Below are 12,538 nucleotides of genomic sequence, written 5' to 3'. Positions count from 1 at the left end.
ACCCTCATTTAGGGGCAAAGTCCATGCTGGAGAGAGCACCTCACCTTTCTTTGATTGCTAGATTTGAGAAGAAAATGAGGATCTCAGCCTTTAAAGCTTTCCATTTATCAGCTTTTACACATTCAAGAAGCATTTCATTTTAATGTTACAATAGCATGTACTTCCTTCTCTTAGGTCACCTTTGCCTTCTTTCTACTTAGTCCCTATTCTTCATCTTTCGTTTTCTCTCAGTTACAAAAAGGAAGCCAAATTCTGGCCATCGGCAGATAGCAAAAGATCACGGCAGGCTAACTAATTTTGCCCAGACTTTCTGCGAAAGCTCCACATGTGCTGCAGTGTTGGGTTGCATAATTGATTTAATCTCTAATTTTAGAGGAACGCTGAACTCTTTTTGTGGGATTCCGCATATATTTCTCTAGGGCAAAAACTATCCTACTTTTTTCTGTCTGGTATCTCTTTAGTGCTAGGCTATTTTTTTTTTTTTTTTCCCAAAGACTCTAAACTACCCTCCGTGAAATAAATGAAATCACAGTTGGAAAACAGCTTACTGGACAGACTTGTAATGGCAAGATAACAGCTATGCCATACACATTTACTAAACATTTTCATCCTCCCCTGCTTCCCTTCTTTCTGCTCTAGCACATCTTTATTTTCACTAAGATGATGCATCAGGCTCTCAGCTGAGGAGTGGCATTACCTACACAGAGGAGCAACACACCTTTGCATATGATTGGAAATACGTAGGCTTGCTCACCCATTGACCTACTATATGCCTCTAGGCAGATTTACTTACCTGTCTGAATCTTGCTTGCTTTCAGCAGAATACTAGAGTAATGGCTGTGAAGGCTGAACTATAAAAATAGGTACATAGCAAGCTTTAGACTTACCTTGTGCCTTTTGGCTATCCAGGTATATAGGAAGTGTCAGCTAGGGGGGATGATTTTATGTTGCTCAAAAGACCAGCAACCAAGATGAAAACCAGGCAATTGTAAGTTTACTAGTTATTTCACATTGCATTTAGCAATGTCATTTTTGGTTATCTTTTCGGGAATGTATAAACTGGGAAGTCGCATTTGATAGCCGGTGGTTTTTATTAACCTGTCTGATTTGGAATATAATTTTGGGATTACCTTCCCACCAGTTATTTCTCAAACAACTGACTTTAATAACTTTAATATTTTTGTACTCTAAGACATATTTTCCATTGAAACTAACCTTCCTTAGATCCATACTCACTAACACTAATTTGACAAATTCCCTGAACAATTCTCATACCATAGAAGTATGAATTTTCATACCAAACTCCACTGTTAACATCAATAAAATTAGGTCAGAAACAATTCCAACTGCTGTCTGAGTATCATAGCCTTATGTCTTTATGAGTCTTTATGCTGCTAAAAGAATTTAGTTTTAGAAAATAACCTCTTATTTGTTAAATAAACACTTAGCATAAACAGATCTTTGTTCAAATAGATTCTGTTACTTAATAGTTGGATCAATTTAGACAAGTCCCTTAACCTGTAAGCCTCTTTATGTGCAAATATTTAAAACTGGGGTAATAATTATACTGACTTCTCAGGTTTGTTTTGAGGAGTAAATGCTAAAATGCATATAAAGAGATTTGAAGGTTATCTAGCCATAGACAGTGTATCAGGCAGATTTTGCCGTAATAATGGTGTGTAACAAATAATCCCCAAATCTCAGTGGTTTACATCAAGAAATATTTGTGTTAGACTTGGTTGAACTTGGCTCCAGCGTGTGTGTTCTATTCAGGTTTGCTCTGTATATCTCTTCATTCAGATACCACAGGCTATTTAAGGAATTCTCTGTTCATGGTAGAGAACAACATTGAAAGAGATCTGGTAAAAAGTGAAATAAAACAAAACAAAACAACTTGCCAAGTCCCTTAAAGCATCAACTGAAAACTAATATTCCTACCACTTTCACACAAATTTCAGTGGCCAAAGCAAGTCATACGACCAGGATAAATATTAGTAGGTCAGGAAAGTTTACACTGCCCTAATAAAGAAAGAAGAGTGAATATCTGGTGAATAATACATGAGCCTCCTTCAAAGAAGTTTACTGAATCTTTTTTTTCCTACTCTTATTTCATCTGCATAACCATTGACTCCTCCATATAGTCTACTTCACAGTATCTACATTGCATTATTGAAATTATACCACAATTTCTCCCTCTCTTTCTTTTAATTTCAAATTGATTTGAATGATATACTTTTCTTTGTAAACAGGTACTTTAGAAAATCCCTTAGAAAAGGAACAAAAGCTTCTGATTCTCCTTAGAGCCTCAGAGGGAGTCTTTTGTGACCGTATGAATGGAATTCATATTGACCCAGGAACAATTGGTAAGAGTATAATATAGTTTTTGTTAAAAATAAAATGCATGTGTGTGTATTGTGTGCTTGTGTCTGATAGAGAAATACTATTCATAGAACATATGTTAAATTCCAAACACCCTTTTAGGCAATTTATATTTATTATTTCACTTACCAGCTCTCTTGTGAGCAGTGTCCATTTTAGAGATGTCAAAACTAAGACTCAGAGATGATGAATGACATGCAGAAAACCACACAGCTTTATAGTGTCAGCATTTGGATTAAGATCCAGATTAGTCAGACACTAAAGTTTCGACTGAGTCAATATTATCAACTATAAATACTACTTAATTATTGATACATTTATACAACTGATAGATCTATATATTAATAAGAAACGTTCACTGTTGACAATTTCTTTATTTGCTATTGCCACAATACCAAATCCTGTTTTAAATTGGTGTATGTAAAAGTACAGAAACGGGGACTGGCCTTGTATAACCATATGTATGTATCCCCAACTAACTCAGTTTTGAGGGATAGGAGAATGTTCATCAGATTTAAAGTATTTTCTCACTTTTTCTATATGGGCATTATTAATTTTATAAGTAAGGAGGGATAACTCTTGGCATGAAGCAATTTTCTTCAAGAATGTTCATTTTTTTAGTTATTTTTCCCTCACTTATATAATAGTTAAAATAAGTTCACTATACTTTATTACTCTTTTAGATATTGTATTGTCACACAGCTTAAATATGTTATTATATTTAAAAATATGTTATTATATTTAAGCTGTATGACAATACAATAGCTAAAAGAATATGTTATATTTAAGCTATGTGACAATACAATATCTAAAAGAATAATAAAATATAGTGAACTTATTTCAACTATTATATAAGTGAGAAAAAATTAGCTAAAAGAAAAAATATGAACATTTTTAAAGAAAATTGGTTGTTAATTTTCTTGGATTCTCCCTTAGATGCATTGCTATGTTGGAGGTTTTCAAGTAAGCCATTTTTCCTTGTGGAAAAAGAGCAAGGACCATCATTTCTGAGGTTTCTGAACACTATGAGATATAAATTTAATATTCATTAGCAGTCAATGGCTCCCTCTCTGGATCTCAGTACTCAATAGAGTGGAGACAATAATGTTAAGATAGTATGAAGTTTCTTAACTTAGTTCCATAATATATAACTATTGTCATATAATACTTTGATAGCACTTTATAGTTTCCAAAGACTTTTTCCATGCATGCTATTTATTTTATCTTTCTAATAACAAGAGGTTCAAGAATGTTTTAATTTTTCCAAGTTGACAAACTAGATGGATTATTATAAGAATGTTTGATCTCCTTTTGCCTGTGGTATCCACTCTTTTCTGTAGCGTGATAACACTGGAACAAACTTTCTGTTAGGACTATCCACAGATACCTGCTCTGATCCCCGATCCTGGCTGTACGGTCGAACTAGTGTCTTTGAAATTTTCTTTGATACTAAATTGAAATAAAGAATGAAGTATTTCTTTTACTGCATGCTCAAATTTTTGTAGTATCATAAGTAGATGACAAATTTTAATCGTATTAAATCATTTGTAATCTTCTTGAAACAACTAAGAAATGGTGTCATTTTACAGTAAACCTTTGATGATTGGAAATGACCAAGAAATCTGCTTTTCTGGTCAATTGAATTTTCTGGATAATTCAAATTTAAGGACATGAACTGCTTTTTGTTATAAATGCTTTGGTTGGAAATCTCTTTAAATTACTTCAGGATCCTTCTCAGCCTAGCTTACTTAGCCCATAGTGAAAAAAGATGGATTTGGTTTTAGATGATGATGTCTTATGAAATATATAAATGCTATTATGAAAGATCGGTTTCAGGACACGTCCTGAAAATGGGGTTCTTTTTATATCCATTTATCCTGATTTAGTTTTCTTATCTTCTGACATTTTCATAGTTGATATATGGAAAAAATGTGGATGTTGATATAAACAGTTGGTTAAGTTCTAATTAACTGGGATTTTTTCTTGGTCCTTATCAGATGAACACCAAAGGCATATTATATGTACCTTAGTGGTTTCCTGCTTCTTTTATTTCTATGTTTTCTGAAGAAAATTGTAAAATTTTTAAATTTTTAGATTAGTGACTTGCAATAAAATACAGTGCATCAATCCAGGGATATGCAGACAATACATTTGGGTGCAGGAATAAAATATTAGAACTTCTATTCCAATATATATTAGTATATTCATGTATGTGTATATTTTTTATCTAAATATAAATATCTGAGTTATCTAAATAAAATAAATATATATGTGCTTAGAGTACACAATCACATGTTTTTTCTTTTACTGGTGAGGTTCGTGGTCAAAACACTTTAAACCACTAGAATATGAGGAATTATGATTGAAAATGGCAATAAAATATATAGGAAGAAAGACATGAAAAAATAAAACTGGGCTGTATCAAGCACATTTCTGCTAAGACTTTAATTTGTTAGTCTGAAATAAATTGCATTTTGAAACAAAGGACTTAGAAATCTCTCCCTTGGTATTTATAAGACAAAATATTAAGTCCAGCCACTAAACATAAAGCTAATAGCTCCAAAACTCTATCCTAAGGAAATAGAATTAACCATGCTTTTGGAGAACCTAGTGTATAACAAAAAATATCAAAACTGGTTAACTTACAAAAGAATTGCAAATGGTTTGGAGTCACATAAAAGTGGAAAGGAGTACCTCTTCAACTTTAGTCATTAGAGTGGTCTATTTTCCCACCTTTTAGATTATTGTGATGTGGTGTAGCATTCTTTTTTCTATAGCATTTGAGAGAATAAGTTTCATAGCCATGTGAGATATATCTTAGTATTGTAAAATAGAGCATTTAAATAATGCTTTTGATAATATGGAACCTTCATATAGAGATTCTATATCACATGTTTTGCACAACAGCCTCTGGAATGACTTTTACTTACCTGGCTTTCATTCCTCTGAAGGATTTTTCTGTCCAACTGTTACTCCTTTTATTTTCAGGGGTTTATGGGAAAGTTCAGCTTTACAGTGCTTATCCTAAGAACTCCTGGACACATCTTGGAGCTGATATTGCCTCAGGAAATGAGAGGTAAGGAATGAGAGTAACTTAGAGCTTTTTCTTGGTGGTTGTTTAGGTTGCTTCTGCTTGAGATTTTGTTACAATATGAAACTGATTTTTAGGTTAAACATTATAATTAAAGGATGAGCAAGTAGAAAAATAAGCGATTATAGGGAATTTAAAAAATATCTCTATAACATAATAGAAGGAGAACAAAACATGCAAAAGGTAGTAGAGGAACATAGTTTATTTCAGGAGAAAATTTTAGATAATATGTAATTATTGCTGTCCATAAAATCTTAAAATATATGAATTCCATGAGATAAGAGATGAAGTATGAGGTAAGAATACTATGTCTAAGCTGAAAAGGTACCTCATTAAGATATAGACAGAAATAAAATAAGAGGGAGATGAAACATATGAAGTATATTGTGAAATTTAATAATGCATTGGAGGCAGTGAAGAACAGAATCATTGCTTCCTCAAACTGAATAGGTAAAATGAAGAACAAACTGATGGAGACCTATCCGAACACAGAGGATAAGACTACGAAATAAAAATAACAAAAGATAAAGTACTAGAAATAGAGATCAGAAAATTAAAAGCTATCTATGGGTCATATGTCTTTTTAGTAAGAACTCAGAATAACTACAACAGAAAGAATAATAAAAACTATAACTGAAATACACATAGAAAATATGGGAATAGTTACATTTTATTAGAAAAGATTAATATCAAGGATGGTGATTGCTTTATTACATTATCTTCATAGTATAAGAAAAATAGAGTGAACAAAAGGTAAAGGACAGGAACATCAAGCTTTCTAGCCTTAGCATTCACCTCTACACCATCACATGTGGGAAGATCGTGATGCCACATCTATAAATGTTTAAGGAAAAAAATATTGTGACCAAAGAATTGGACACACTGCTAAGACGCTCATGTGGAAAATGGAAGAAAATTCAGTGTTCAAATAAAGAGATTAAACTAAATTTAAAAATTGGGAACGGAAATAAAATTTGAGAATAATATAAATAACTAAGAAGCACTGAAATAATTTAAATATTATAGTGTAACTATGGTTATTAAAACAAAACAAATTCCTTTTTTTTTTTTTTTTTTGACACGGTCTCAGTCTATTGGCCAGGATGGATTGCAATGGCACAGTCTTGGCTCATTGCAATCTTTACCTCTTGGGTTCAAGTGATTTTCCTGCCTCAGTCTCCCAAGTAGCTGGGATTACAGGCACACACCACCACGCCCAGCTAATTTTTGTATTTTTAGTAGAGATGTTTCACCATGTCAGTCAGGCTGGTATTGAACTCCTGACCTCAGGTGATCCACACGTCTTGGCCTCCGAAAGGCCTGGGATTACAGGCATGAGCCACTGTGCCCGACCTAAAACAAATTCGAATAATTGTTCTTGTAAAAGAAATGACATAACATTTGAAAAGTTAATGTATTAGTTAGAGTTCTCTTTATACAAAAAATACATAATCAGTAGGTTATGTGCGTGTGTGTGTGTGTATGTGTGTATCCTACCTATGTATATAAATTATACAATAGCTATAGTAAATATTGATATACATACATTTATATATAAAGAGATGTATTTCAAGGAATAGATTTACACAATTATGGGAGCTGGAGAGTTTGAAATCTGTAAGCAGGCCAGCACGTTGTAAAGTACAGAAGAACTGGTTTGCAGTCTTAAGGCAGAATTTCTTCTTCCCCAGAGAAATCTCAGTTTTGCTTTTAAGGTCTTCCAGCTGATCGATGAGGCCCACCCACATTATTGGGTGGCCTAATCTCCTTAAACTCAACTGTGTTAACCACATTGACAAAATACCTTCACAGTAACATCTAGATTAGTGTTTGATTGAGTAACTGTGTATAATAGCTTAGCAAATATGACACATAAACGAATCTTCACCATTCAAAATTATCAGATAAAAATCTGGAACTATAGCCATAGGAGGTAAATATGAGTTAATTTGTTTTATTAGAATTTTGAATGGTATATATACTTTCCAAATCACCAGTGGGGAAAAAATGAAAGAAACCATAAAATAAATAGTAAAATAGAAAAAAAAAAAGAAGAAAATGAAATGGTGAAAGAATAAAAGCAACAAAAAAGGTATATTTAAAAAAAACAGAAATAAGAAAGTAAGTATAAATTTGCCAATTACAAAACCAAAATATTTGTTAAAAATAATGCTATATACAAAAATTGGGTTAAAAGTCAAAATGTAATTATAACTTTTTTACCAGAGGAAAACTTAAAACCAACTAGGAGAAATTTAAAGTTAAATATTGGATAAGAATAAATCATTGACATCTGAAACAAAATAACGGAGCCTCAAAATTATTAACAAAACAGGTAAAAATCAAAATAAATGTTTCAAATTGGTTAAATAATTATACTTTACATTAGTAAAGCCTTCAATCATAGCGAGACACTAACAGTCAGAAAAGTTTTACAGCAGATAATACAATATAGAAATATAAAGCAAATCTCTAGGAAACGTAAGGTGAAATTGACAGAAACAAAAATCACAATCTAAGACATGTGTTTATCTCTTTCAGTTCCAAATCTTTTAATTAGGTTAAAAAAGGTAAAGAAAACATGAAGAACATGAATAATATAATAAAAGCAATTTAATTTATATATCAAACTACTCCTTTACCCTAAAAAATATATATCCATAATTACAACCTTAATAAATTTTAATAATAATATGTGATCACAATATAATAAACATGGAGATTAAAATAAAGTATAAACCAACAGTCTTAATTTCTTACAAGAAAAAAGTATAATAAATTATTTTCTAAATAACTTTTATATCCAAGAAAATATCAAAACTTTACCAACAGAATAGCTGGGAAATAACAATAATGAGAGTATAGCGTACGAGATATTATAAAACATGTCATCACATTAAATACTTTCATGATTGAATAAGCAAACAAACTTTTCTTATTGACAGTTATTCTAAACAAAGAATTCTTCTAAACAAAGAAGAATAACTGTCAATATGAGAAATTAGAAACAAAATAACCCATAAGTCTAATGAACTCAATCAATGCAAGAAAAAGGCAGAAATTGGTGAAATAGAAAGTAGAAAATTAGTAAGATTAAATTTTTAAAAAGAGGTAGTGGTTTAATCTCTAATAACTTTAATCATACCAAGAAAACCCCCATATATAAAATGAGAAATGACAGTTCAAATATAAGTACAGAATAGGTTAGAGTTATGATGTAAAAAATATTAATCTATGTAGTGCAACTTTAACATTTTTGAGAAAAATACTTTATAAAAAGGAATTTTTAATGGTAATTTAGAATTATCATAATTGGCTAGAGAAGAATAAAACATAAAGAACAAGGAATAGTGAAATATATAAATTTATCAAAGATTTATCTCCAAAAATACATTTGGCTCACATAAATTTATACCATGTTCTTCCAATCAGTTGAATATCAAATAATTCCTATGTTATATAATCTGTTCTCAGTTAATTTAAGGGAACAGGCATAAAATAATCTTTACACTTGTTTATAGCTACTAAAAATAACTCAAAAAAGAAAACTGAGAAAACATCCAAATAGAATGTAAAAATCATAAATAAAAAAGCAACAAACAAAGCAAGCTATGTTTGAATGTGTTTCATTCAAGTGAACAAAGATAATTTGAAATGAAATAATCCATTCATATAATTTACCTTAATACCAGATGTGAAGATTAAGAACATGACCAATTTGGCAAAAAAAGGAAATACGTTTAATAAAATTCAGCAAACATTCTTGGAATAAACAGTAAATGAAGACTACAAGGATACTTCTTTTAAATTAATGCTATTTATTTGGATGGTATAACCATTAGTTGAGAAGAACTGGTTTAAATAATAATACAAAATAAACACTAAAGGATTCCTCTCAAACAGTTTTGTATTTTAGGAGAAAAACTGACGTTAAATATTATTGTTTGTTACAACAATCATTAAATATTATTATTAAAGTTTTAGCCAATATATTCAGGCAAGAAAAATACATTAGATCCAATTATTGAAAATAATCCAAACTATCTTTTTATGTGGTTTATAAAATGTATAGTTCATCCTATAAAACTAGAGAATTATCTGAAAAACTCTCAGTTGCCTTCAATAAATGCACATCAACATCTTTTTAATATACAAGTAGTAAACTTTTAAATTATAATGTACAAGCTTATTTAAAATTTCAACTGCAAATATCTAGAAGTAAATTTAGGAAAAATTACAGAACCTATAAAAACAAAACTATAAAACACTATTCAATGGCATAAAAAGAGTTTAGAATAAATGGTGATGCATAACAAAAATTTGATGGTTCACTATTTTAAAGATGTCAAATCAAATACAACTTGAATCACAGGTCTAATATATGCATCAGAATCGGACTCATTAAATTCTTTGGAACAATAAACACTTGAAAATAGCCAAACATTACTCATCTGAAAAAGGGCTAATATCCAGAATCTACAATGAACTCAAACAAATTTACAAGAAAAAAACAAACAACCCCATCAAAAAGTGGGTGAAGGATATCAACAGACGCTTCTCAAAAGAAGACATTTATGCAGCCAAAAGACACATGAAAAAATGCTCACCATCACTGGCCATCAGAGAAACGCAAATCAAAACCACAATGAGATACCGTCTCACACCAGTTAGAATGGCAATCATTAAAAAGTGAGGAAACAACAGGTGCTGGAGAGGATGTGGAGAAATAGGAACACTTTTACACTGTTGGTGGGACTGTAAACTAGTTCAACCATTGTGGAAGTCAGTGTGGTGATTCCTCAGGGATCTAGAACTAGAAATACCATTTGACCCAGCCATCCAATTACTGGGTATATAACCAAAGGATTATAAATCATGCTGCTATAAAGACACATGCACACGTATTTTTATTGTGGCACTATTCACAATAGCAAAGACTTGGAACCAACCTAAATGTCCAACAACGATAGTCTGGATTAAGAAAATGTGGCACATATACACCATGGAATACTATGCAGCCATAAAAATGATGAGTTCATGTCCTTTGTAGGGACATGGATGAAACTGGAAACCATCATTCTCAGCAAACTATCGCAAGGACAAAAAACCGAACACCGCATGTTCTCACTCGTAGGTGGGAACTGAACAATGAGAACACATGGACACGGGAAGGGGAACAGCACACACTGGGGACTGTTGTGGGTTCGGGGGAGAGGGGAGAGATAGCATTAGGAGATATACCTAATGCTAAATGACGAGTTAATGGGTGCAGCACACCAACATGGCACATGTATACATATGTAACAAACCTGCATGTTGTGCACATGTACCCTAAAACTTAAAGTGTAATAAAATAAAATAAAAAGAATAAGAGGAACATATTGAGGGACACCAAAATATGATAAATCAAATATAACTAAATATAATAAAAGGCCAAAAAAAAAGAAAATAGCCAAACATTAGCAGTTATTTTTTTAAATGTATGCCTCTAATATGAGTAATCTGTTATTGGCACCAAAACTAAAAAGAATACCAAGAAATAAACACAGTCATGCATTATTTTTAGAATTTGAATAAATTAGCATTTGAATTTAGTTGAAGACAGGCTGGAATAATTAGTAAATCCTTTGGAAAAATATAAAATTAGATTCCCACTTTATGTTTTACTCTAAATTATATGTGGATTAGAAGGCAAAATGTAAAAAAATTAAAACCATAAAATTATTTGAAGAAAATTTAAGTAAACATGTAATTTAAACTAGTAAAGACTGCTCTGATCATAACAAGCAAAACAATAGCCATAGCAATAAATAATAGATTTGACAATATAACAAGGTCAATATTTCTGCATGTCAGTTACAAAATGTGATGACAAATGATCAACTAGAAAATGTTTGCACCCATTAACTCGTCATTTAGCATTAGGTATATCTCCTAATGCTATCCCTCCCTGTGCACATGTACCCTAAAACTTAAAGTATAATAATAATAAAATTGAAAAAGGAAAATATTTGCAGCATACAATAGTACAGATGAAGGACTAATATTTTTCTATGTCAAGAATGAAAATAAAAATATGAATACACCAGGAACATATTTGTGAAAGGGTTTGAATATGTAAGCCACAAAAAAAATACATCTTGCTAATAAACGTATAGAAAAAATGGTCTTCTTTACTAGAATTGAATATTAATTAAAACAGTAATGGAATACTATTTTTAAATTTTAATTTGGCAAAGATGGAAAATAGTGAATTCCAAGTTGACAAAATAGAGCAGAGGTTCACATTCACATGGGAATTAATATTACATACTAGCCTAGTTTTGTAGATAAAGAAATAAAAATATATATGCATATACATAATAGGGAAATGCCTGGAAGGACATACAGCACAGCAGGGATCCCTGCTGGTGAAATGATAGGTAGCTATCTTATATCTTGATAGGTATGCTTTGGTGTGCTTTTCTCTGTACAGAATTTCTTTGTAGAGTAGGTATTATGTTCATAGTTATTTAAAATTATTTATTTGACATGATTTTCACAAATGCTTATGTTTGTCAAACATTGAGCTATGATCTGGAGATATAATATGAAGTAAAAACTCAAACGTTAATTAAATAGTAAATGTAAAATTACATATATGATAGATTCTGTGAAGGGGCGGGTTATATAGGATTCTGAAAACACCAATATGTCAACTTGAGGCATTTATGGGAAGTTGGAGAAGGCTTCCCTGAAGCATAATTTCAGAGGTGGGATCTGAAAGAAGCATGGACATTCATTAAGCAAAGTGGGTTATATGTGGAAACGGTGTTCTAGCCAGAGCAAACAGCATTCAGTTATTAAGCAAATATCTGAGGAATATTCACTATGTGCCAGGTCAGACTGTAAGCACTAGACATATAGAAGAGATTGCAAATTAGAAGAGATTGCTGCCTTCTGGGAGCTCAGATCTTAGTTGAGAGAAAGACCATACTCAAACAAATACAGAAATATAAATGAAGTGGTTGAGATTATAAAATATGCTGGTAAGGAAGTCAATATGGTGGTATGATCAAAAATAGCTGG

At 31.4% G+C, this 12,538-nt stretch overlaps 1 protein-coding gene across 1 annotated transcript in view; it reads left to right on the top strand.

Annotated features, from left to right (window-relative positions):
* The window catches only part of PKHD1 (PKHD1 ciliary IPT domain containing fibrocystin/polyductin), a 477,573-nt gene that overhangs the window by 312,027 nt on the left and 153,008 nt on the right, over nucleotides 1-12,538 (top strand). The window contains exons 53-54 of the mRNA XM_054492265.2: nucleotides 2,250-2,363; nucleotides 5,368-5,455. Of these exons, the coding sequence (XP_054348240.2) occupies nucleotides 2,250-2,363; nucleotides 5,368-5,455 (202 nt within the window). The remainder of the gene's footprint in view (nucleotides 1-2,249; nucleotides 2,364-5,367; nucleotides 5,456-12,538) is intronic.

Source organism: Pongo pygmaeus, chromosome 5 (assembly GCF_028885625.2).
Source record: "Pongo pygmaeus isolate AG05252 chromosome 5, NHGRI_mPonPyg2-v2.0_pri, whole genome shotgun sequence".
Lineage (NCBI taxonomy): Eukaryota > Metazoa > Chordata > Mammalia > Primates > Hominidae > Pongo > Pongo pygmaeus.
Note: the sequence above shows the minus strand (reverse complement) of the source record. Positions and strands in the feature narration are given on the sequence as shown.